General features: G+C 44.0%; 1 protein-coding gene across 10 annotated transcripts in view; it reads left to right on the forward strand.

Annotated features, from left to right (window-relative positions):
* Nucleotides 1–27,863, forward strand: part of HENMT1 (HEN methyltransferase 1) — a 660,905-nt gene that overhangs the window by 311,487 nt on the left and 321,555 nt on the right. For all 10 annotated transcript variants that reach the window (XM_085602234.1, XM_085602229.1, XM_085602237.1 and 7 more), the window contains one exon: nucleotides 18,027–18,139. In XM_085602234.1, the coding sequence (XP_085458360.1) occupies nucleotides 18,027–18,139 (113 nt within the window). The remainder of the gene's footprint in view (nucleotides 1–18,026; nucleotides 18,140–27,863) is intronic.

Here is a 27,863-nt window from a genome sequence, read left to right on the forward strand (position 1 = left end):
CTTCTGCAGATAGAATTCCCAGCAAGGAAATTCAGAGGGGAGCTGGTGGTGATGTCTGTTGTCCCTGAGACTTCAGCAGGAGACAAGTACATGTTCAAGCCCTTGGAGAAATATTCTGCAAGATGATGAAGTACACACAAGTTCCTACTCCTCTCCTTGGCACTGAAGACACCACTGTAGGTCAACCCAGCAACACAGCACACTGGCAGGGGGGCAGTCCACTCCTACAGCTTCCTTTGGTTCTTCTCCTTGCAGAGGTTTCTTCTTGTTGTTCCAGAAGTGATCTAAAGTCTTGGGCTCTGGGTCCCAATATTTATACTACTTTTGTCTTTGTTCTCTGAAGGCATAGAGGCCTTTGCCTAGTCCAAACCAGTTCTGGTCAGTCCTGGAGCACGTTGTTGACAAGACTTCTTCTTTCCTTTCAGGAAGTGCAGGGCAGAGACATCAGACGCACCACAGGAGGTGGAGCCAGCATTGTGGAGGGAAGGCACAGCCCTGTTCAGATCCCAGGTGCAACTCCTCCCACCCATCTAGATGCAGATCTCTCTATTCAGCCCTGTGCTGACTCACCCTGTCTCGTGGAATCCCCCAGCCCCTGTCACTCAAACTCCAGACACACAATACACAACCTAGCAGAGGCAGGCTTGGACAGTTAAGTAAGAAAATACCTAATTTCTAAAAGTGGTATTTTCAAACACAGATTGTTAAAACCAACTTCGCTAAAAGATGTATTTTATCATTCTGAGTTCAGGCATACTAAATTCGTTTTTCTACCATGTTCCCTGAGTCAGTTAGGATTATAAGATGTAATAATCAAACTGCCCATTCTGGCCTATGGGGAACAGGTAGCCTTGCAATAGTGAAAAACGAAAATGGCTGTAATTCACTATTAGGACATGCCACACACACCAGGGCATGTCCTACCTTATACTTACAATGCACACTGCCCTTGGGCCTACCATAGGGGTGTCTGATATGAAGAAAAGGGAAGGTTTAGGGACTGGCAAGTGGGTGCACTTGGTCATTCAGCATGGCAGTACCAGACTGCACATAGGCTCTGCAATGGCAGACCTGAGACACACTTTACAAGCTGCTTCTGTGGGTGGCACGACCAGTGCTGCAAGCCCACCAGCAGCATTTGATTTACAAGCCCTGGGCACACATGATGCACTGTACTAGGGTCTGACAAGTAAATGAAATAACCCAATCATGGAGTCACTAATCAATACATCAATTTAACATGGGGAGTACTTACACTGTGGCACTGAATAGCAGTGGCACAGTGCCCAAAGCATCTAAACCAGCAAAACATATCAAAAACAGAGGAGGCAATCAGAAAAAATGGAAGGGAGACTCACGCCAATGGTACCAGGTCTAACACTTCCTATTGAAAGAATCCTGGCTGATGCGATGGTTATATTTGGACCAAGTTAAGGCCTGGAATTAGTGCCATTTTCCATTGGGTGCCGTACTTCATTAATCTAGTTGAATGCCAGTTATTAGGAGTGAAAAGTCCATTACATGGTGAATAGGCATGTATCCCTGCCGTGAGTTCAAATGCACGTGAAACTGGTGCCCTGATCTTTTTGTTGGGTGCCAGCATCATACTATTGTAGCTTGTGCACAGAGGCATAGGCATGTCCCTGGTAACGCGAGGTACGAACTTGTTCAGAGACCTTGAGTAGTGCACAAAGTGTGCCCTTGTAGTCAGTATAGGACTACTGTCCATTCTCTTGTTGAATGACATAATTTGGTGGTGGCAGCGTACCAATTTTTTTTTAATCATCGGTATGACCCGACCTTTTTAGGTCCAGCCTACCAGACAGCACAATCTATATGGTGGTCAAAGACGTATTGTAGGCTTACCAAGAACATACAGGAGCTTACATCCCACCCATTGCTTACCATTTGTTGGCTTTACTGTCACTCTTATGTGCTTGCATTCTATTGAATGGCTTTCCTTGTTTCATCAAACGCACAAAAGATTATGCTTGAAAGTTAACTAACAATGGCAGGCAATCGCTTTACCCATCATGCCACATTAGATTAGGTCCAGCAATATGCAAATAAATCAGCCTTGACCCTGCTCTAGTAGGAACAGCCCAGCCACAACTGCAAGCTTTGTCCTCTCAGAACCAGAACGCAAGCAACCCTAGACTGGGTTTACCCCGATTGGGGCTTGTCATTCAGGTGCAGCTTGGTTCCAATAGCACGATGAGTAAGGGACCCATGTCTAGGCATCCTTGTTTCAGCCTGTCCATCTTGTGTTTGTCCATTTCATGAAGCAAAGCCTCTTTACCTTCTCTTTGGCTGGCTAGCATCTGTGCTTCCTCTGCACACTTATAAGGAACTACTTTTTTCTTTTTGTTTAAGCACTCCATGAGAATGCTTTTCTTCCCCCTCCACATTGCTCTCACTTGCCCACGTGATTCTGTTCCCCACTCACATGTGTTGGTCTCTCTCACCTGTGTGCTTTCCCCCATGCTTCTCCCCTCCCACTGTGTTGCTTCTCTCCCTCGCCTGCCTTGTGGCTTCAGCTCCTGCCCATCGTGTTATGTGACCCCACCGCCTTAGCGTGTTGCTTCACCCCTATCTGCTCTTCTGCTTCTCGCCCCACCTGTTTTGCTTCACCTCCCTGCCTCCCCAACCAGCTTATCTTGATAAACAGTTTTAAATGCTTTCATGGTACTTTTTTAAAACAAAACTTTTTTGCTACTTTTGTTTTTGCTAAATTTGTTTGGATTGGTAATTTTTTTTAAATCAAAGTTTTTTTGTGGAGCATACATCCATGATGGACACATGTAGGCGCCTAAAAAATAAAGTGGCAATTCATTACGTCTCTTCTTTTTTTCAGCCTTGCTGTAGATCAGCCTCGAAGGAGAAAGATCGACTTTGCCAATCTTTGTTCTCTGTCATGGAGAGTGTGGTCTCCTGACCCCTCTAATGTAATTAATCAATTACAAAATGTTAACCCCTTCGGTGCTCATGATGGCTGGGAGCCATCATGAGACACAGTGGGCGTGTGCTCATGACGGCTCCCAGCCGTCATGGCACCCCCCCCCCCACAGGGGAAGCGCTGGCGCTCCCCCCGTGGGACACAGATCTTTGTGCCTCCCCCTGCCCCCCACTCCACGTCATCAAATGATGTCAGCGCGTGAGGCGCGCTGACGTCATTTGAGGATTCCGGATGCACTGGAAGCCATTTGCTTCCAGTGCATCGGTGGTGAAGGAGGTGAGTTTGTCCTCCTGGAGGGGGAGGGGATTCCATTTTAAAAGGCATCGGAGGAAAGGATGGGTTTTCCTTTCCTCCGAAGTCTTTTAAAAAAGCATTCCTGCTGCACGATCGTGCCTGGGGCGCGGTAGTGCAGCAGGAATGCCTGTTTTTTTTAAGCCTATTTTGTTGCAGGGAGCGGCCCCTTGGGCAAGGGTCGCTCCCTTTGGGGGTCAAATGTTTCTAATTTGATCTGCCCCCTTGGAGGGGGCAGATCGGTGTTTGTTAAATATGTAAATATATGTGTATTTCGATTGGTTTTTTTTTTTTTTTTTTTTTTTTTTTTTTTTTTTTGTAAATGCCTATTTTGTTGTGGGGAGCGGCTACTTGGGCAAGGGTCGCCCCCCTTAGGGGAGAAATGTGTTTAGTTGGTTCTTTTGGGGGAGGGGCAGATGCCTTGATTTAAAAAATAAATAGTAAGTAAGTATTTTTTTTTTTTTAAATATGCTTTGTGTGTCAGTGAGCGGCCCCTTGGGCAAGGGTTATCCCCTTGGGGGGGGGGGGGGGGGAGGGGGGGGTTAATGTGTGTAGGGGGCAGATGTGGTAACTAAAAAAAAAAAAAGTGTGTGCCCACTGGGCCACCAGGGTTTTTAAAAAAAAAAAATGTAATTTGTGTGTCAGGGAGCGGCCGCTTGGGCAAGGGTCGCTCCCTTTGGGGGAGCAATATGTTTTTGGGGAGCGACCCCTTCAGCAAGGGTCGCTCCCCTTTGGGAAGCATTTATTTTGTCCGTTTCTGATCCCCTGGATAGGCAGATCGACCAAATAAACAACTAATTTTATTGTATGCCCACTAGGCCACCTGTGTTTGCTTTAGTGTTGTTGGGCGCGGCCCCTTGGGCAAGGGTCGCTCCCCTTTATCGGGTAATTATTGTGGTCGTTTCTGCCCCTTTGGGGGCAGATCGGCCATATGTTTTCATGCCCATCTGTCCCCTAGGGGGCAGAAGCCAGTAGACACCAGGGCTTTTTAAATGTTAGTGTTGGGCAATGACCCCTTGGGCAAGGGTCGCGCCCCCTTTTTGAGGGTGAATTTTTGGCCTGTTTCTGCTCCCTGTGGGGGCAGATTGGCCTTATTCTTTTAGGCCCACCTACCACCTTTGCTTGGCTGGTGGATAGTATGTGGACTAGTGCATTATTTGCATATGTGATTGTAATGTTTTATTTTTCCTTTTTATTCTAGTGTAAAACTTTTGATTCCTGTTTGCGGTTTCGGTAGTGGTTGTTCTGCAGTTTTGCGTAGTTGCATTTTTTTGGTAAGAAAAACTTTTTTGTTGTATTTACTCCAAATGAGTATTATTGTCATGCATGAATTAATTTTTTTGCAAGTGGTGTCATAATGGCAGCATATATAGGTAGTGTTTTGAGCATGAAATTCTTTGCGATGTGTTTTGCATTCTCTTATGTGTAATTTTCTTTTCTTTTTCTTTTTTAGTGGGATATTGTTGATCCTTACTGTGTCTGTGCAGAGTAGGTGGTGGTGAGTCTAGCTGCTTCTGGCAAGTGAGTGGTATCGTTTTGGAGTATATAGGTCTTTCTGATACACATTTTGTCTATTACTTATTTTTCAAAGTGTTTGTTGTTGACTTGTTTGACAAGTTACCTTTATTAGTAAGGATTATGGCTAGCCGTAGAATGACTGCTCAGCAGGTTGTTGGTATGCTGCTTGAATCTTCCTCTGAGCAGGATTATGAGACTGACCGTGCGTTTGAGGGAGAGGAGGGAGGGGAAGATTCAGGCAGTGAGTTTTCTCTCCACATGGAATCCTCGGATGATGAAGATACTCTCAGTGCGGATGAAGGTGCTCTCAGTGCGGATGAAGTGCCTGTTTTAGAGGAGGACACTGATGTGCCAATTGTGCAGCAAGAGACATCGGTATTGCAGCCTGAGGCTGCAAGGCTTCCTACTGGAAGTGCTGAACTCTGGGTTGATCCTAACATGGTGCAGCCGGCTTTGCCTGCCTTTAGTGTGGATGCAGGGTGTAGAGTGGATTGTGATTTTTTTTTTTTGCCTATACAGTTCTTTCAGTTGTTTATGGATGATGTATTTTTGGCTGAGATTGTTGAGCAGACTAATTTGTATACAGTTTTTGAGGGACCACAGTGCCACACTTAAGACCCACTCTAGAGCTACCCTGTGGACTCCCACAAATCTGGATGAGATGAAGAAGTTTTTGAGTTTGACTTTTTTGATGGGCTTGATAAGGAAGCCGTCCATGGCTTCATATTGGTCTACCAGTCCCTTGATGGCAACGGCCATATTTCCTGCGATTATGACCCGTGATCGGTATTTACTTTTGCTTCGGATGCTGCATTTTGTTGATAATACTTTGGCGTTGGCACGAGATCACCCTGACTGTGACCGTCTTTTTAAGATTCGGCCTGTTCTTGATCACTTTGTAGATCGATTTTCAGAAATATGTACTCCAGGGAAAGGAATATCTATTGATAAGTCCGTTTGGTTTTTAGGTAGTACATCCCTAGCAAGAGGGCACGTTATGGAATTAAGCTGTATATGTTGTCTGAAAGTAGGACAGGATATGTTTTTAATTTCCGTGTACACACTGGTAGGGATTCCACAATTGACCCCCCTGGTTGTCCGTCCACTTTTGGAGTTTCAGAGAAAATTGTGCGGGATCTTGCTAGAGCACTGTTTAACAGAGGCCACCATTTGTACCTTGATAACTGCTGTGCAATTGTTTAAGGAATTGTTTAAAGTGGACACTTTTGCTTGTGGCACAATCCGCTCTAACCGTAAAGGTTATCCAAAAGAGCTTGTTTCCAAAAAACTTCAGAGGGGGTAGTGCAGTTCCTTGCGTAGTGATGAACTACTTGCTGTGAAATTTGTGGACAGGAGGGATGTGTACATGCTGACTATCATCCATGATGAGAGTACTTCACCTGTGGCTGTTTGGGGTCAGTTTGCTGAAGTACGCAAACCGGTGTGCATGTAGACTACAATAAGCACATGGGTGGTGTTGATAGAGTAGATCAAAGGTTGGAACCTTACACTGCTATTCGTAAGGCATGCATTTGGTACAAAAAGTTGGCCATCCATCTCTTCAATTTAGCAACTTTCAATGCTTTTGTTGTGTACAAGGAGTGTTCTCCTGAGTCAAAGTTGACTTTTGTTCAATTTCAGCAGTCTGTGATAGGAAGCCTTGTTGTTGTGGAGCAGGCAAGTGTTCCTAGAGTTGGAGTGGTGGAGTATGTGGCTAGATAGAAAGATCTCCACTTTCCTGATTCCTCCCACGCCTAAAAAAAACAATCCCTGTAAGAGATGTAGAGTCTGCTTGCGAAGAGGTGTGCGGAAGGATAGTCGTATGCACTGTGCCGATTGTCCTTCTAATCCTGGGCTGTGTGTGCCCTCATGTTTCAGATTGTATCACACTAAAAAGAGTTTTTGGGAGCAACCGTGAGTCTAATAGTGTACTGCCTGGTCTGCATGGTTTGATAAAGTTGTTCAGTTTCACATTTGGCAATAGAATGATGTCTTTTGTTTCTGCTGTCGTTTTTGTAGTTATAGTTTGGTATGTAGTTGCAATTGCTTTGTGTTTTCTTTGTTGATTAAAAAAAATTATGACGGTGTACGTGGACTGGCGGTTGGCTGGCGGTGTGCGTGGACTGGCGCTTGGCTGGCGGTGTGCGTGGTTTGGCGCTTGGCTGGCGGTGTGTATGGTCTGGTGCTTGGCTGGCGGTGAGTGGACTGGCGATTGGTTGGCAGTGTGCGTGGACTGGCGCTTGTCTGGCGGTGTGCGTGGACTGGCGCTTGGCTGGCGGTGAGTGGACGGGCACTTGGCTAGCGGTGTGCGTGGACGGGCACTTGGCTGGCGGTGTGCATGGACTGGCGCTTGGCTGGCGGTGTGCGTGGACTGGTGCTTGGCTGGCGGTGAGTGGACTGGCGCTTGGCTGGCAGTGTGCGTGGACTAGTGCTTGGCTGGTGGTGAGTGGGCTGACACTTGGTTGGCGGTGTGGGAGTAGTGACTAGCTGCTGGTCACTACACACACTGCTAGCCAAACGCCACTCCACGCAATCCGTTAGCTGGTGTGGTTGCTGTGTCAAGAATGTGAGCGTGTGAAAGTGATGGGCCCTTGAATGGCGCTGTCTGCTGGTGTGAGTGTTGTAATGTGCTGGGCCCGCGGCTGGCGGTGTGAATGGTTCTGTATGTGTCACACATATGAAAGGTGTATGAATGGCCTGTAAAGAGGTTGGTGCCGAGTCAATGGTTCAGTTTCTCGTACTTTCAATTATTAACAGTGCATTTCTTTTTTGTGAAATCTCTGGTTAATACAAGTATATATACTGAACCATTGCTCACCCTCGTGCCCAATCCAACCAGTATGTATGTGTGCTTCAGGAATAGATGGTTGTGTAGAAAAAAAATTCTATTCTGTTTTTGTCAAACAGGGTGTACCTTGTTCCTTTTTGTGAATGTTGTAATGTGGTGGTTTTGTGCCTGGTGGCGTGAACGGTCTTGTGTGTATCATATATGAAAGGTGTGTGAATGGCCTGTAAAGCGGTTGGTGCCTTGACGTGGCTTTACAGCTCATGAGCTGCGAGTCATTGGTTCAGTTTTTTGTCCTTTCAATTATTGACAGTGCATTTAATTTTTGTGAAATCTCTTGTTAATAAAAATTTATATACTGAACCAGCACTCGCCCTCGTGCCAAATCCAACCAGTATGTGTGTGTGCTTGAGAAATAGATGGCTGTGCAGTAATCTTTGTTTGTTTTGTCTCTCTGCCAAGCTGTACATTTCATTTAAGAATAACTTAACAACCGTAGTTTTTGTCGTAAACTAAACACCCATGGGAGTGCATGGTGAGGTCTCTTGTGGAGCCCAACAAGTTATCTTACCCACAATGTCCTACAAACCTCAAAATGTGTCTGTGACATTATCCTTACATTATTTTGCCAAAATTTTCACGCGGAGGAAAATAAAAAATTTCCAACCCCTCTGCATTTCTCCAAGTATCCCAATAGAAATGGTACCTCACTTTTATGGGTGGGCCAAATACCCGCGGCAGGGAAGGGCCCAAAATCTATTGATGTGACATCAAAATTACCTATTACAAACCAACCTGATTTTGCAAGGGGGGTCCCATGAGTTTTTGGTCAGGGGCTCGGCAGCCATCTAGGAAACCTACCAAACCCACACATTTCTGAAAACTAGACACCCGGGGGCTTCCAGGGAGGTATGGCTTGCGTGGATCCCTCAACGTTTCCTTACCCAGAATCCCCTGCAAACCTCAATTTTAGCTGAAAAAATCACTTTTTCCACACATTTTGTGTGGGAAAGTTGTGGCATCACCGGGCTCACACAAATTTCCCACCACCCAGCGTTCCCCCAGGTCTCCCGATATAAATGGTGCCTCACTTGTGTGGGAGGCCCAAGTTCCCGCGACAGGCAAGGACCCAAAACGTAGTGAGGCAACATCAACATTCCCTATCAAAAAATGTTTTGGGCCCTTGCCTGTCGTGGGTACTTGGGCCTCCCACACAAGTGAGGCACCATTTTTATCGGGAGACCTGGGGGAACGCTGGGTGGTGGGAAATTTGTGTGAGCCCTGGAACGAGGTTGAAAGCACAAAAAATAGCAAAAATAGGCTGTCCCAGAAAAATGCCAAAACTGTGTAAAAAATGTTGGTTTTCTGACAAAATTCTGTCATTCCCTAAAAGCTGGGGAAATGGTGATTTCAGCCCCACAAACCCTTTTTTGATACCATTTGCAGAGAAAAACCCAGACACTTTCATTTGCAGCCCGTTTTTCCCATTTTTCACAAAAAAAACAAAATGTTGCTGTATTTTGGCTAATTTCTGGGAACCCTCCAGGGGAATCCATAATCCCTGGGTACCTTTAGAATCCCCATGATGTTGGAAGAAAAGGGCGCAAATTTGGCGTGGATACCTAATGTGGTCAAAAAGTTACAGGGGCCTAAGCGCACACTACCCCAAATAGCCCAAAAAAGGCTTAGCACAGGGGGGGGAAAGGCCTAGCAGCAAAGGGGTTAAGTTACCTTATTCTAACAGCACCCCAATTTAAATACGTTTTTCACTCTAACAAACCAAAGTCACACTAGCTGTCCCCAAATCATGTTTTCCTATTCTACTTAAATAAAAACATAACCTTTTTGTAATCCAAATGCTCATTCTAACCTCATTGTTATTTAACTGAAATAATAAAATTAAATTAACTACTCCTAGAGAATTAAATTAATTCTTAATAGGAATTAAATTAAAGTCACTTTCGTCTCCCACTGTGATCTCCACCCTTACATCTTAATAAATATGAATAATAAATATAGTATTTGACTCAGCCATTATCAGTAGTAAATAGTATTATACTGAGTGATTGATATATATATATGTAGCTTAGGAGCTTGCCAGTAGACAATACCTAGAGTGACCTTTATAGCCAGAGGCCCGTACCAGGATGCTTGTTTCCCATCCAGGGAAGACCTGGCTTGGCAGCTCGGGCTGTACTGTTCCCATGAGAAACAGGGTCAAGACTGATTTGCATATAGCTGTGTCTGAACTGGGGTGGCGAAGTGAGCTAAAGAACGATGATGGATTCAACCCAGATCTGTGACTGGGGGCGAGTGTCTGAAAAGTTTCAGCGCTCTGTCCGTCATCTCTTTGTGTTTGCTTCGTACCACAATCAAGGCAAGTATAGCGAGCCTGGGATGCATTTATTTGTATTTTTGTTATAATCAACTAGTTTAATACTTACCCAAACCCTTAATAGTTTTTTTTACAGTTATCATATCCCTAACCCTAAACTTATCAGATTCATATTAATTCTAATTATATACAAATAATTTAGTATCTTTTAAATACGAATGATAAAATACATTTACCTTAAAATGTGTTGTCTTGATTCTTTGGGCATGGTAAACGCAGACTCAGAAAGTAAAAGCGCTGTTGAAGTAAAAGCAAGCAAGTAAATGTCAGATTAAGTAAGAAAGGTACAATGTAAAGGTCAAAAACCTTCTTCTGTATCCCTTGATCCATTCTGTTCAAAGCATTACACAAACCTTTTTACCAGAACATCTATGTAATTTATTTTTCATATAATTTTTGGCGACTTGTATTTCTTTTAGACCCATGTGAAAGAAATATTCTGACAGATATTTTGCATAGACCAATTAATTGCCTGCCAGTTAAACAGGTGGCTAGTCCTACCCATATATTCAGACATACGCATGCATGACTATCTGTTTTGAAATACAGTCAAATATTCATGTGCACACTCTTCATCTGACTATATCGTATGACCACTCAGCAAAACCATTTTAAATAAATAGTCTGAAATCCTGACTTTGGTTAGACCACTTTAGCTGTGTATCTAATATGCCTTAGCTTTCAATTAGAGCCTACTACTACTCTCCTCTGGAGTCACAATAGATAGGTCCTGGGACATGATGAGATGCAACTGTCAGTGTACACCATAAATAGAGGGCCCAAGGGGATCAAACCCTTATAATAATTAGAGGAAGGTACAAATCTACAAATCATTACTTACTCTTTGCACCGAGGACCCTTAGTCACTTACACAAAATCCGGTTACAGGCCCACACATGTTCAGACTTATCCTTTTTAAAGACAAGCGTAAGTGGCACACTGTTAAAGATTTTCTTCATACTGAGAGGCGCAGGGCCCACAGTGCCTATGCGGGAAAAAGTGTGCATCTTGTCAACCCTCCACTGGGTACATCCATCGAGAAGCAGAAGCATTCACAATAACCAACTTATAGCCCCAAGTGGCATGTAAGCACACGCATGACCTGTCAACCACCATCAGAAAATGAAGGTGCAACAAATTGCCGGTCTCAACAGTGATAGTGGCTATCAGGTCATTCTGATCTAAGGCAAAGAATTGACTAGCAACAAGAAAAAAGGACAACCCACCTGGTCCGACCTCAGTTCACTAAATAGAGACAACAAGATGGCAAGTAAAGATCAAAGAGAGCCATCAATATAGGACATCGTGATTTTGAAACGGGCAAAAGGCAACAAAGGGTGAAAATTAACAAACTCAACCAGACCACTCCAGCGAGTGACCAGGAAAAGGGACCCTTGAAACAATTGCACAAGAATACTCACAATAATTCCTGAGAGAAATAAACGATGGGGTCTGTAATGTTAGGGGCAATCTGAAAACTTGCCCAGGGAACTGCAGAAAGACATGGAGAAGCAGTGTACCCAAATTGCAGACCAAGAGCAGAGGGTGAGTGAGCGTTCCCAAAGAACAGCACCACATTGGCAACAGGATCTCAGTGCTGGAGGCTCCATGCAATGACTTTATGTCGAAACATGAAGACTTTGAAAAAAGATCAAGATGCAATAACATCAGGACATTGGGTCATCCCAGAAACGCCGATTTTTAGGACAAAAATCTAAAACATTCTTCACTACATTAAGCAGACCGCCCTCCTTTTTTGCAAATTCGCAAATTTCCTTTCCCCGAAAAAAAACAACCTGTCTTTAGTAGTGCTGGTTTTCTTTACTTGTTGCAAACCTCTGCTCTGCAACACACGGAAGCAAGTAAAGAAAAAAAACATCTTGTGAAGGAGATAATTCTTTTTTATAGTGTCAGAGAGAGTTCGCCTTAATGCACACCATCTCATTTAACATCGGCCTGCATGAAGATGGACACCTATCAGGACAGCATAATTGTTACTTGTCTGCCTAGAGAGTCACGGCTACAAGAGCCCCAAGTCCCACTGTTCCACCTCCATCCTGAGTAAATTACTGTGATAAAAGGAGGAGAAAGCGGAACACCAGGCATGTTTTTTTTCTTTCTGACAGCACAGCATGTTTCTGACTCGGGATAAACTGTGCACATCGGTTAGTTTGGGTTTACACGTTAGGACTGTGAACTGCTTATTATACTTTTAACTGTGGGGAATTTGCATTTGCATTACCTAAATGTTGAAATATTGAAATTTTAAAAGCAATGGTAACCAATTGAACTGTTTTATCCTTGTGACATCGCACTCCACACTTTTCTGAACTCCACTTCCTGGAGTTTCTGGAGGTTTTTTTCAGAGCGGCCATTTTTTGGCTTTGGCGCTCTAGTTTCCATTTGGTCTCCGATACTTAATGGGCTGCTGGCCCGCCAATGGAAAGCCTGTTGTGCCTGTCAGTGACCGGAATGCAACCAGCGCCACCCACTCTGCCTGTTTACAGTCAGGTATGATGTCCTCCGCCTTTTTAAAGTCAATGTTGACACTACTATGCATGGTTAGCTCGTTCTTTCCCCAAACAAAATGAAAGGTCCCCCGGCATGTCGAATCTGTAGATTAGTACTTGGATCCTTTGCTGACCTACCTCTTTCTATTACGAAAGCGTTTGAGGAGAGACGTATACAACGCCCACTCCCTGAGCCAACATGCCCAAAAGATCCATTATTTGCTTATTGACCTCCAGCTGGACTTCCTTTTGTTTACTGAATTGTGCCTCAAGGAATGGTGCAATCCTGATATTGTTCATGTTTTACCCTCAGGTTACACCATCCTTAGACAGGACAAACCAGTGTCCTGAAGTGGCAGTTTGGCAGTTATTTTACAAGATGTTTTCCAATGCCAAACCTTTGATTTAGACTCCTTTAAAGGAGCACTAAGTATTGGATTCTGTTTCAAGATTAGCCCTTCCCTATCCATTGCAGGGTATTTATATATCATCCCTCACACCCAAGCTCCTGTTTTCTAACCTCTTTAGGAGAAACTCAAGCCCCCTTTGCGCTTCATTATGCAAACGTTACCATCCTGAGAGATTTTAACCTCCAATTTGGGTGCAGCATTGACTTGGAAGTAGCCAACTTAATGGATACATTAGATAACTTTGGGTTGCAGCAACTGGTGGTTCTACCTACACACTCTGCATGACATATCTTAGATGGTATCTGCTCTAACATTTCTAATTTGATCACATGTTGATTTGGTTCAGCATCCACCTTCAGCCAGCCTGCCTACCTCTTGCCCCAGATCCTGCCCTTCAAACTATGGACAAATGGGGCAAGCTGTTGTCTGATCCTAAGGTGACTAGACGTGTATCCATTTCTACCCCTACCTTGTCAGGAAATGTTGGCTTTCAAGAACTGGATCACTCATGTCACTGATTAATTAGCCCCAGAAACTCCCACAAAGAGGGAACTGCATTCTCAGCCCCATGGTACACTCATGCTCTAGCAGATCAACATTTTCACTGCAAACAAATTGAGTGGAAGTGGCAGAAAGCCTATAATGCAGAAGACCGAATGCAGTTTAAAACTGCCCTAAAAATGTACCACGGGCAGAGTAAGTCAGCGAAAAAGATTTATTTTTCTAAGCAGATTGGCAAAGCTCAACATGACCACAAATTTATTTTTGTGATCGCTAAATCATTTTTACAACCGAAAGTACTGGTCAGAGAGATTCCCCCATCACAAACTTTATGTAATCACATTTCTTCCTTTTTTGAAGCTGACATTCTATGTGAATTTAGCTCTACCCCTTTGTTAACAAATGACAAAATCCCCCCCCCCTCCCCAGCAGGAGCTTAAGTGGCCAATTAATTATGTTTTTGAAATAGGCTAATATTCTCCAGCCTCGGCAGTCTGACTTCCGCCCTAGGCGCTCTACGGAATTAGCTTTGCTAAAAGTTTCAAATACTCTAAAGTTAACTTTAGAAATTGGGGAAAATGCAGTGCTGATTTTATTAGACCTATCAGCTGCATTTGATACCATCTCTCACGATATTGTACTGCAACGTTTTAAAAACCAAGGTATTTCTCATCTTGCCTTACAAATGGCAGACAAACAGTGGCATTAGGAGATTTTCTAACCCCCGAAACAAAGTTCACCTCAGGAGTACTACAGGGCTCATCACTTAGCCCTGCTTTATTTAATTTATATATTACCCCCCCCAACCCCTAATTTAGTTGATCTCTTCGTTTGGAATTGAAACAACATCTTATGCCGACGACATGCATCTGATTTGACTTTGGGCAAAGCATCCATCTGCTCTGAGCTTAACTTCAAACTTGGTCTAACAGAAGTTATTGGTGGATGCAATCCAACCATTACAATGTAATACCGATAAGACTGAGATGCTGCTGCTGAGTAAAGCCAACTCCTTTGACCCTATGCTATGGTGGCCGAATTCTGTACCTCTGCCCCTTACTACAGTTGAGGTAGTAAAAAACCTCAAAGGGAAATTTCTTTATCCTTTCGCCGACAAGCCCTTGCAGTTGAAGGAACGTGCTTCAATTTTATAATATCACAGTCAAAATTATTTGACTACCTCCCACTTACAGCAAGAAAGACAGTGTCCTTTCCATTAATAACGTCCAGAATGGACTACTGCAATAGTTTATATTCAGGTGCAACTAAACAAACTATTCAGAAATTGCAGGTGGTACAACATGCGGCTGCCAAACTTGTATTGAAACTGCCATGCCACTCATCAGCCTCAGCAGCTCTTAAAGCACTACATTGGTAGCCAGTGCATAAGAGGGTCCTTTTTTAAAAAATTCTCCAGTTCACTTTCAGAGCCTATAGAGCATTAGCTCCAAAATATATAATCTCTAAATTCACCCACTACACCACTGCTCAGCCCCAAGATCCCATATGCAAATTTTCTCAAACCCTCTACCTTTAGACTCAAAACCAAAGGAGGCAAATCCTTTGCTGCCTTTGGGACTAAGGCTTGGAACCAACTCCCCAATTATCTGAGATTCATTGAATCTGAATCCATCTTCAGAAAACATCTGAAGACCCAGATTTTTGCTGCCCCCGACTCATTATGTCTAACACTTATTCAGCGATTTCTTGTCTTGGTCAATCACGTTGTTAAGAACCCTGCTTCCTACGGCGCAGCACCAGGATGTTCCTTTGGGAGCGACAGTTGCGCTTTACAAATGCAATATTCATTCATTCATACACAAACACCTGTCTGTCTTGTGTTTCTTTTCCGTTACAAATATAGCTCTAAATCACCTGTGTGTCTTGCAGAAGGATAAATATGGCTATTTGTACTGGTGCCAGGGTGATAGGAAAATATTTGTATGACACTGCAGTAATAATAGAAACATGGGCAGTATTTGAGGCTGTCCAGTGTATTTGATGAATCAGTTAAGCTGTGGGTTCATAAGTCATGGAAAATAGCTGTAATTAACTCGAGTGACAGCTCTGTTTGCTGCCAGACAGTGGGACACAGCCTTAGGCACTGATTTAGCTAGACCTGAAACTTTTATCCTAAATGTTTCTTTGGAAATAAACAACATTGCTTATTTACAGCATTAGAAGGGTGACCTCACACTGAGTCAAATTCTGAGAGCATACATCAGTATATCTGAGCACACGCAGCAGTTTATGGCCACAGATCAGGGCCAGCTTTAGGGCTGTATGACTTGCGTTTCCATGAATATGCGATGTTATATTGCATGCGCTACAACGCATGCAATTACAACGCGGTTGATGTTGTTACATCGCAAGTCGTTTCTACGACTTGCTGTAGGGGGCGCGCTGGACTTAGGAATAGTATAATTTACTATTCCAACTCCAGAGTGTGCAACAGTATGGAAGGTGTTGGAATAGTAAATTATACAATTCCTTAGTTGAGCGCGCCCCCTACAGCAAGTTGTAGAAACGACTTGCGATGTAATGGCTTGCATTGTAACAACGACCGCGTTGTAATTGCATGCGTTGTAGTGCATGCGATGTAAACGCTGTTTCCCGTTTCCACACCTGGAAATGATAAGTAGAATGTGTCACATTTACTGATATCACTCGCTCCCAATAAATGGGGCACCCCATGGTGAGACGTAACACAAGCTCCACTATATAGGCTTACACAGAATGGTAAAAATCATAAGCTTGAATGTTGGGGAGCTTAATACCAATACCAATCTCTTATAGTCAACAGATGAAGAGATTGTTTTACTCCAAGAGACCCACCTGATCAAACATGACTGGATGAGCCTCTACTATTTCTCTTCAGGCCTTCCTAACAAAGAGGGAGTTGCAATACTATGTGCTAAATACTTTCAGGGGAAAGTTAAGAGAGGCATCTCGGATGAGGCAGATAGATCATTAACTGTAGTTTTCTCATTAGGGTCCCAGATCATAATGGTGACATCATTGTATAGCATTAACACAAACCTGAAGGCTTCCATGAAGTCGGGCATCTGTCGTCCTCAACATAGGAGGTCATTGTAGCAGTGACTTGATGGGTGGCTCGAGGGACCACACAACAGGTTGGACTTGGGACATGGCATTTCTGTGATCTAATTTAAAGTGTTTTGATTCAAAGGCTTTGACTAATGTGTAAAGGTATTGACATACAATGTTACAGATATTACTCACATTCCCATTGCATTTACATTAGGCTACATCACTTTCTAGTGGGCTGTAGATTAGTACCGCAAGTCAGAGAATGTAGTGTAGGCCACGTAGCTGTATCAAACCTTGCAGCATTCAGGAGTACACTCACAACACTAAAACCTAAAAACAAAGAGGTTAGTTGAAGATTTATTGATCACCTACTCCAAGATAGAGCTCTAAGAATAAGATTAAAGAGACCATCACCAACTTCATGATGGAAAAACAATAACGAGGCGGTGCTGATAATGATACTCTGAGACACTAACTGGTGTTGTGGGTTGGCTTTTTCTCTTCATGTCAGCAGCCTCTTGCCGTAATAAGATGAGGGCCGATGTTAAGGTAAATCTCAAACTTGATTTAGGCCTACTAGAAAAAGAGCATAAATATACTCAGGCACCTAAGAGGTGGCCCAGAATCCATCCGCTGCACGACCATTTGTGAGCTCCTGACTTGGACAAGGCAGGATATGCTCGAATGAGAACAGGCAGAGGTTCAAAGTCTCTGTCAACAAGGTGGGCAAGCTCTTGGCCATGCAAATGAGAGCAAAGACCATCAGTAAGGGAGTGAGGGAATTATCGGATGGGACTGCAGGACAGGCCTCAAAGGGCAGACATTACCCATGACTTTCATAACTTCTGTCAGGAATTATATGATGAAGAAGCATTATAGAAGAGACACAAGCCAAATCTTACAGCCACACACCAGGGTCAGAAAGTGAATAGACGCTAAAGTATAAGCTTTAGACGAGCCCTTAGTTCTTGAGGATGTTATTAGAAGTAACTTTAAGTTAAAGTTGGGCAAGGCCCTAAGGCCCGATAGCTATATGACCCTAATTTACAAATGTTTCTGCAGACTTCTGGTTCCTAACTTAGGAAGACTCTTAAACATTTTGGGACAATCGGGTAGGGTGTGCAACTCCTTGTGGCATGCCCTATTGTCCGTTATCCCAAAACCAGGCAAAGACTCTATTGTTGTGGTTGCTATAAGCTGATCTCTCTCTTAAATCTTGACCGTACGTTTGTTCACAGGCATCCTGATAGCTAGCTACCTGGACCAAATGGGCTCCATTTTGGGGCACCAACACTGTGACAATGCAAAAAAAATCCTATTTATAGTGGAAAAGTCTGCACTTTCAGGAACTCCTTGCTTCGCTCATTAGACGTTGAAGTGTTCATGAAGTACCTTGATATGCATTTAGTTTTCACATTATCATTTACAATCGAGCACAAATAATTTAGTAGTAAGTATCTTCACTCTTATTTTATCTAAAATCCACCTGAGTATAATAACTGCCTGAATCACCTTACACGTGTGATCGCCATTTGTGTACATTTAAGTTGGAACATAAACTGCATTGAAATGTATTGCCTAATTTGTTTTTATTTACATTAATTCACAGGTGGCGGACTTGGGATGTGCTGACTGCTCATTGTTGTGGATGCTGAAATTTTGCAAATGCATTGAAGAACTTGTTGGCGTTGACATCTGTGAAGATGAAATGAAAGAAAAAATGTAATACATTTTTTAATTTTTCCGTTAGATTCAAAGTATTACATCATAGATTGGGCAGCAGGGGTCAAATATTCATACAACTAAGTTCTAAAAATAAAAATACTATTTTTAAATCGCATGAACGCCTTTAGTGTATGACACCATCACTGTTGCGGCCTTCTTCAAGGCTTACTGTTGGGAATATAGTTCTCTGAATTTTCTTGCATAATTGGGATCTGAGATTTACAATCCTAGATTAATAACCTTTGTTTCGGCATACCCATCTCTTATCCGGACTCTGAAATTGCGTTACTTCTTGTTCGCAATGTGTCTTGTGTTAACAGATTTAAACTTCTGCACTTCTTTTTTTATGCATCGTACATATGTTACTCCGTATGGCCTTAATAAAATAGACCCAGAGAGGGCCGCTGTTTTTGCACGTCATGGGATGTTACTGTATTCATAACAAACAAGAGCAACCCATATGTCCCTGTGAACTGGGTATTACTATGAAGTAAGAACAGTGTCCACAAGGAACTTATTCACAAACAGTCATTAACAATTTTGGAGCAAAAATTAAACTCCCAACCGATTTAATCCACAAGCCAAACAAAAGTATCTAGTTACTCTGGAGTACTTATTTATTTAAACAAAAACAATTAATTGCACAATTCACAATTATATGAAACATTTCAGTTTTCAGGCACAAAGAGAAGTAGTGAAGAAAGTGAAAATAGAGCCCAGTGTGAGTAGTAGTAGCCTACAAGGTGAAATAGGTGTATAAAAGGTCTTTCTTTTAAAAAACAATGAGGAGCATATAAGCGTGTAACGAGTCTTTTTTGCTCTCCCTTTGTTGAAGTCGACGACGTTTCAACCCTCTCTGGGTACGGGGTCTCATCAGGACATTATCTGGGGACTACAAACAAGCAAAGTGTGAGTGCCCGAATTGCACTAATTATATAAGTGAATTTAGGACTCCAGTAATTCGTTGGCTTACCTAATTACGTTCAATTTGAATTTGAAGAATGGTAGATAGTATCTATCTGACGAAATCTAAAATGCAAAAATGATATATAAGGAATTTCACAAGTATATCCTTATAGATATATATTTCTTTATACTGTCACTGAAAAACGAGAGTTGTATCACTTATCCGGCCCATAAGGAGTTATTCAATTCATAAACCTAAATAGGACATCTTCCTAATAAGGGCTAAAACCATTCTGGTATAGTTCCTAGGTGTTTATCACACTATAGTAATCTACATGGAACCATACTTATCTCCGCTATTCACACCATTATGTATGTCACTTACTTGGAGTATTAAATATCTCCGCGTTCTCCGTTTAAACAATGGCAAGGCTTCCCAATTTACAAGTGCTATTTTGGCCAATCCGTATGATGATCTATATAAAAGCAATATAATAAAGGACAATCGGTAACTGAGGTTATACTAAACCGGTTACCTTCTTTTGTGAAAAAATATTACTCACAGGGCTGTTGTGAGGATCCAGGGTGTCCTTGAACCAATTCTGGCTGTACTCAATATGCCGGTAGTGAATACCTATAGAGCAATGAGGCCAAAAGTTAAAGCCAAGCCTTCACCTAGTGAGATAATATAAACGAGGCAGTGCGCGTGAATAACTTACTTTTCCAATAATACACGAATAAGGAATCCAATTACAGGATGATTCAAGCATCCAAGTCGCCCGCGCAAATCGGTGAACACTGACCCTGGAGGCGGAAGTATTTAATCCACCTGGAGGCCTGCATGTGTACAGGGGAGGAGCCAAATTCATTGACGGCCATCTTGAAGAGGGGTTTTCTACTCGTATCATTAAGGATAACCAGGATCAATCCGCCGTACAAGTGGCTGCACGCTAACCCCGGAACCGGAAGTGCTTGATTCAACCCCGACTCGTGCGTATGCACCGAGGAGGAGTAGGGTTACATGGCGGCCATCTTAGAGGGGGGCTTTAGTAGTCAATAGTCGGTCCTTCTGTGTGAGGAGGACTCGAATTTATAGAAAACGATGTATTTGGCAAATATGAAAATGTAAAACCAAGGGTTGCGTGCAGATACGGGAAATATGTGAACCCAAAAATTGCGCTCGAAAAGGAATATAATTATATATTTCAATCAGACCAAATGAAAACGGTGTACTCTGGGGTAGTTGAGGGGTCCATACACCTGAATAAAAATAATTTGATAGGCAACTATGTCCAGGAGAGCAAAATAGACTAGTTGGAGGTTATCGATGTGGTATCATCATACATTGTTCATACACATGATGTTTAATCATACTTAAGTTGGTTTTAACCAAAGATGTATTAATACTTCAGTACTTGCCGCTGTACCGAACAATTCAGGGCAACATATCATTTTTTGGTCAAGATACAATTTACATTAGTAGGATTTTGTATGTGTGGAGGCATCCATGAGGACATCAATGAATCAAACATTACAATCAAAATTCAAGTGTAATCGAAAATCGATGTAATTTCGAAAGCTGACAATCTACCTAATGAAGTTCTAATATAGGCCCCATAACCTTTCATTTCCAAGAAATAATAATAAAGACTGGGCACATTATCATGGCTAGAACTCTTTTCACTTGCGTGTTAATGAAGTTCTAATATAGGCCCCATAACCTTTCATTTCCAAGAAAAAATAATAAAGACTGGGCACATTTATCATGGGTAGAACTCTTTTCAATTGTGTGTTAATGTAAGCTAATGAATTTCCGCCATTCTTCTAGACTGTTAAGGCCCTGAGTTGTCGATTGACACTTATCGATCCATTTACATTCCAGTGTCTGTAGCAAAATTGACATATACCCTCCCCTGGGTGGCAGTTTAGCTTTTTCAATAACTTGCCACCTGATGTCATCAGGTGAGTGAGCCTTCTCCTTATAATGCTCAACCAGTGGGGCATTTTCAGTAGAGCACCGTATTCTGCTTCGGTGTTGGCAGATGCGGTTTTTGACTGGTTGTGTGGTCTGTCCAATGTAAATCAGCTCACATGGACACCAAATGCAGTATATAACATTACAGGTCGCGCAATTGGAAAAATCGCGCAAGATGTAATTAATGTTGGAATGTGAGAAGGACTTGGTTTCCTTAGTGAATTTACAAGCGATACAACTACCGCATTTATGATGTCCAGTTATAGGTGGTAATGACCAAAGGTCCGTGAGGCTACTTTTCGTTTCCTTGATACTTGTATCGGAATGGACCAGATGGTCTCGTATGTTTTTCACTTTTCTAAAGGATAACATTGGCAACTCACGGCCGATGTTGAGAGTATTCAATGTGAGCCAGTGTTTCTTTATGGTCTTTTGAATCTGTGTGCTTAAGGGGCAGAAGGTGGTCACACATACCAATTGGGGTGATGGTCTTTTTACAGATTTTTCCAAAAGTGTCTCGCGAGGACTAAACCATGCGCGTTTCATTGAAGTTTTTATTAATCTTTTTGGATAGCCCCTCTTTAAGTCTGGCACTCAGAATCAGAAGGCGGATTTCTTCAGAGAAGCAGACATTCTGAGTATCAAGGAAACGAAAAGTAGCCTCACGGACCTTTGGTCACTACCACCTATAACTGGACATCATAAATGCGGTAGTTGTATCGCTTGTAAATTCACTAAGGAAACCAAGTCCTTCTCACATTCCAACATTAATTACATCTTGCGCGATTTTTCCAATTGCGCGACCTGTAATGTTATATACTGCATTTGGTGTCCATGTGAGCTGATTTACATTGGACAGACCACACAACCAGTCAAAAACCGCATCTGCCAACACCGAAGCAGAATACGGTGCTCTACTGAAAATGCCCCACTGGTTGAGCATTATAAGGAGAAGGCTCACTCACCTGATGACATCAGGTGGCAAGTTATTGAAAAAGCTAAACTGCCACCCAGGGGAGGGGATATGTCAATTTTGCTACAGACACTGGAATGTAAATGGATCGATAAGTGTCAATCGACAACTCAGGGCCTTAACAGTCTAGAAGAATGGCGGAAATTCATTAGTTTACATTAACACACAATTGAAAAGAGTTCTACCCATGATAAATGTGCCCAGTCTTTATTATTTTTTCTTGGAAATGAAAGGTTATGGGGCCTATATTAGAACTTCATTAACACGCAAGTGAAAAGAGTTCTAGCCATGATAATGTGCCCAGTCTTTATTATTATTTCTTGGAAATGAAAGGTTATGGGGCCTATATTAGAACTTCATTAGGTAGATTGTCAGCTTTCGAAATTACATCGATTTTCGATTACACTTGAATTTTGATTGTAATGTTTGATTCATTGATGTCCTCATGGATGCCTCCACACATACAAAATCATACTAATGTAAATTGTATCTTGACCAAAAAATGATATGTTGCCCTGAATTGTTCGGTACAGCGGCAAGTACTGAAGTATTAATACATCTTTGGTTAAAACCAACTTAAGTATGATTAAACATCATGTGTATGAACAATGTATGATGATACCTCATCGATAACCTCCAACTAGTCTATTTTGCTCTCCTGGACATAGTTGCCTATCAAATTATTTTTATTCAGGTGTATGGACCCCTCAACTACCCCAGAGTACACCGTTTTCATTTGGTCTGATTGAAATATATAATTATATTCCTTTTCGAGCGCAATTTTTGGGTTCACATATTTCCCGTATCTGCACGCAACCCTTGGTTTTACATTTTCATATTTGCCAAATACATCGTTTTCTATAAATTCGAGTCCTCCTCACACAGAAGGACCGACTATTGACTACTAAAGCCCCCCTCTAAGATGGCCGCCATGTAACCCTACTCCTCCTCTGTGCATACGCACGAGTCGGGGTTGAATCAAGCACTTCCGGTTCCGGGGTTAGCGTGCAGCCACTTGTACGGCGGATTGATCCTGGTTATCCTTAATGATACGAGTAGAAAACCCCTCTTCAAGATGGCGGCCAATGAATTCGGCTCCTCCCCTGTACACATGCAGGCCTCCAGGTGGATTAAATACTTCCGCCTCCAGGGTCAGTGTTCACCGACTTGCGCGGGCGACTTGGATGCTTGAATCATCCTGTAATTGGATTCCTTATTCGTGTATTATTGGAAAAGTAAGTTATTCACGCGCACTGCCTCGTTTATATTATCTCACTAGGTGAAGGCTTGGCTTTAACTTTTGGCCTCATTGCTCTATAGGTATTCACTACCGGCATATTGAGTACAGCCAGAATTGGTTCAAGGACACCCTGGATCCTCACAACAGCCCTGTGAGTAATATTGTTTCACAAAAGAAGGTAACCGGTTTAGTATAACCTCAGTTACCGATTGTCCTTTATTATATTGCTTTTGTATAGATCATCATACGGATTGGCCAAAATAGCACTTGTAAATTGGGAAGCCTTGCCATTGTTTAAACGGAGAACGCGGAGATATTTAATACTCCAAGTAAGTGACATACATAATGGTGTGAATAGCGGAGATAAGTATGGTTCCATGTAGATTACTATAGTGTGATAAACACCTAGGAACTATACCAGAATGGTTTTAGCCCGTATTAGGAAGATGTCCTATTTAGGTTTATGAATTGAATAACTCCTTATGGGCCGGATAAGTGATACAACTCCCGTTTTTCAGTGACAGTATAAAGAAATATATATCTATAAGGATATACTTGTGAAATTCCTTGTATATCATTTTTGCATTTTAGATTTCGTCAGATAGATACTATCTACCATTCTTCAAATTCAAATTGAACGTAATTAGGTAAGCCAACGAATTACTGGAGTCCTAAATTCACTTATATAATTAGTGCAATTCGGGCACTCACACTTTGCTTGTTTGTAGTCCCCAGATAATGTCCTGATGAGACCCCGTACCCAGAGAGGGTTGAAACGTCGTCGACTTCAACAAAGGGAGAGCAAAAAAGACTCGTTACACGCTTATATGCTCCTCATTGTTTTTTAAAAGAAAGACCTTTTATACACCTATTTCACCTTGTAGGCTACTACTACTCACACTGGGCTCTATTTTCACTTTCTTCACTACTTCTCTTTGTGCCTGAAAACTGAAATGTTTTTTCATATAATTGTGAATTGTGCAATTAATTGTTTTTGTTTAAATAAATAAGTACTCCAGAGTAACTAGATACTTTTGTTTGGCTTGTGGATTAAATCGGTTGGGAGTTTAATTTTTGCTCCAAAATTGTTAATGACTGTTTGTGAATAAGTTCCTTGTGGACACTGTTCTTACTTCATGGGATGTTATTGGGCGCTTTCTTACACTTACCCTGAAAGTGTGCCCAAGTTCAAACGTATTGGGCACATGTGGTGTCACGCATAGGAATGGCCACAGGAATCAACATTCCACTGCCGCTGGCCTGCCTCTTGGGTGTGGTGAGGCATCCTAGAGGACGCAAGATCCTCTATGGGCTAGCCCAGCTGGCCTTGTTGCTGGCAAAGAGACAGGTAGCCATTGGCTGGATGGGGGTAAAGGACTCAAAGCTGATACATTGGCTGAGGGACCTGATAGAATGGTGGGTAGTAGAGGAACAGCATATGAAGCTTTCATGTAGTGATGAGGGGGCATCTGAGGCTATATTGCAATGGCCCCAACTGCTGTGTATGTTTCACAATTATGATGATCATTTCATTAAGGATGGATCTGAGATAGAGGATTGAACAGAGATGGGTAACTGTTTCTTTGTTGTTTTTTAACAACCAAGTGACCCCATATGTATTTTTTGTCTGGTTAGATCATATATGCTCTTAGTATATATCAAACGATAAATCCTGCCTAATACTGTCATGACGCACTGTATGGTTTTTTTATCAATAAATACAGTTTAAAAAAGGGGCGTGTCTTACTGAGCCAGGATGGTGGACGCACTTTGAGAGTGCTCCCGGACCCCTCCGCCATCCGTTCACATTCCTCACATTCTGCGGGCCATCCTGTCCTGAATTTTGTTGTCCCCTCTGGTTGTGCTCCTGGATGCGCGGAGTCCCGAGCTTCATCGTCCCGATGGTGCAGATCGGCCGGCCGTGCCTCGCGGCCAAGATGGCGGCCCCCTCGCCCTGAACGCGGCGTCTGGCCTCCTATCAGCACACCTGAGTGAGCGGAGGGGCCCTCCTGCTGCTGGATCGCCCGGTGGACAGCGCCGGCCCAAGGCGATACCTGCATCCTTCTCTCCGCCCGAGGCCTCCTAGTTTACCCTGCTGGCGCTGGAGGGAGCGGGCCCAGTAGGCAGTGGCCCGGCTGCCTGTTCCTGCAACGGCGGTTGGGACTGTGTCCCGGCCGCTATATCGGGCGGCGGGGGCTGGAGGACAGCGGCTGTCGCTTCCTACCTGCCACGAGGCGCTTCTGACTACCCGGGAGCCGAGGCATGGCGGACCATCGAGCGGGTGAGTCCCGGTGGTGGAGAAGGTCCGGGGACATTTGTTGGGGGCCTCCGCCCCCTCTTGTGGGAAGCTGACTGGGGTGGGGACAGCCTCGGGTGGTATCACCCTTCGTCTGGCCCGGCTGGGTCACCTCCCGGTCTCTGTGGTATCTGAGGCGGCGGCCTGCGGCGGATGGCGGCCCCCTGGCTGGGGGTGGCCTGTGGGGCAATATCGGCCGCGTACATCGAGCAGCAGGAAGCCCGTGACTGGGCCCCTCAGCGCCATCTCGCCCGCCCCCCCGGCCTAACACTGCCTAGTCTGAGGAGAGTGCCAGAGCGGTTATGGAGGTGATCCCCCCACGCACCCCCCCCCCCCCGGTCGGACCCCAAAGCCATGATTCCGTCCCACCATCTGCAGAGGCAGCGATTCTTAAACAAGGGCATTCGACTGCACACGCCGAGCGGCACCCAGCTGCACGTGCAGACCTCCATCTGTGGCCCCTCATCCCGCATCTATTGGGACCACGGGCCCGTCTTGCTGGAGCCCGGGTTCTGGAGTGGCCCCCTCCCCTGTACTATTACACATCGGGGTTGTAGCCTAAAGGGGGGTGGAACCGGCCGCTGGCCTCAAGTGGTGCGGGGCCCGTGGGGGCGCCTCTTCCGCCGGCTCCTCTGGCTTCTCCTTTGCCGCCCTGCCTGAGTGCTCTGTGGGCCTTGCGGGCGGGGTCCTCCCTGCGGCCCTGGTCCAGAGTTCTTTCCTCTACCCCCCTTCTGTCAATGGAGGGCTATCCTGCCTGGGGAAATGGAGTCAGCCGCACATACCGAGCGGCAGCGGGCTTGAGTGGGCTTCCTCCTCTGCTTCGGCTGCCCCCCTACCTGATCTTGGCCTGTCCAGGGAAGACCACCGGCCCCCTGCTGCTAGGCCAGTCTGCGTGGACTCTGGGAGTCCTCTGCCCTACGGAGCGCCACCATGGGCAGAACGGATAGACTGGCCAAGACCCCTGCCACCCAAACCAAAATGGACTGTTTCACCACCTTGGATGTGGGGGTGACCCGGGGTGCTGCGGAACAGGAGCCCACACCGCCCTGGTATTTGTCCACTATCCTACAGGCTATCCACGCCTCACAATCCTCGGTGGAGGTCAAGATCGCAGAGGTGCGAGTGGACATGACCCTCATCCGGCAGGACCTCCGAAATGCCATGTCCCGGATCAAGGAGACTGAAACCCAAATCTCCACCGCGGAGGACGACGTCCAGCAACTTAAGGGACTGATGGCTCGTCTCCAGTCGCACACCCAAGAGTTGCACCGCCGGGCGGAGGATGCGGAAAACAGGTCCCGACGCAACAACCTCCGCCTGGTGAGCTTTCCGGAGGGAGCGGAGCACCTCAGGACCTTAATGATATGTGAAAAAGTGTGACCACTGCGCTATTTTTTCTTTCTCTTAAGAGCCAGCACCCCTGCCGGAATCTCATGGGGCACTCGCAGCAAATCGCTAGTGTGAGAACAAAGTTGTTTTACCTCTTCTCACTATTTTATGTCATTACCGATATTACTGTCACTCACAATAGCGCTTATATCGGTACTCACTATAAATATCTCACCTCGACGTTAGTTCCGTCATCCACACGGACACCACGGTCATGACAACTTGACATGATTGTGCATATCATGCTAAAACCCAAATTGTATGTTTGTTTTGTCTTGTATGTGTTTGTGTACAGGAATGCCTGGATAGGGAAACCCCCTCTCACATATAGTGCACCTTAGTACGTGCAACACATTCTTCTGATCTAAGACACGACAAGTAGCATAGATCACACTTTTTCACTTATCATTAAGGTCCTGAGGAAAGCCAGTTTACACGATAAGGCCTGGCTGAAACATGTAGACCACCCACTGGATGCAGGAGTACCCTAATACCACTCCACCTACATCCGACGCCTTGTTTTTATTACTGCCAGAGGCCCAAATATTAAAGAAAAACTCTTTGGGTAATGGGACCACTGGACAGTTTTTAAACTATCACTTTCACGTCCCCATCACTTCACACTCAGTAACATACCTGCTCCGCTGTAACACAGGCATTGAAGCACACCTGGGACACATTTGGTGTCATCGGGTGGGCCCGATGATGAAGCATGCCACCAACTAGGTTGGTGGGTGAGGGCTTTATAATAAGAAATAAGACTTTTCTTTACCAAACATCATCAACCATACATTTTTGAGCCTCCAATCACGTCTAGTTAGACTAGTTCTCTTTGATTAGAAACAAAAACTGAGAGCACTCAACATCTAATATCGGTTCCTCTTTCCGGCACGCCTGTGAGTGGTGTTCGCTAACAAGACCCTGTTCTTTGACACTCCAACT

This window comes from Triturus cristatus, chromosome 4_2 (genome assembly GCF_964204655.1).
Source record: "Triturus cristatus chromosome 4_2, aTriCri1.1, whole genome shotgun sequence".
NCBI classification, from domain to species: domain Eukaryota; kingdom Metazoa; phylum Chordata; class Amphibia; order Caudata; family Salamandridae; genus Triturus; species Triturus cristatus.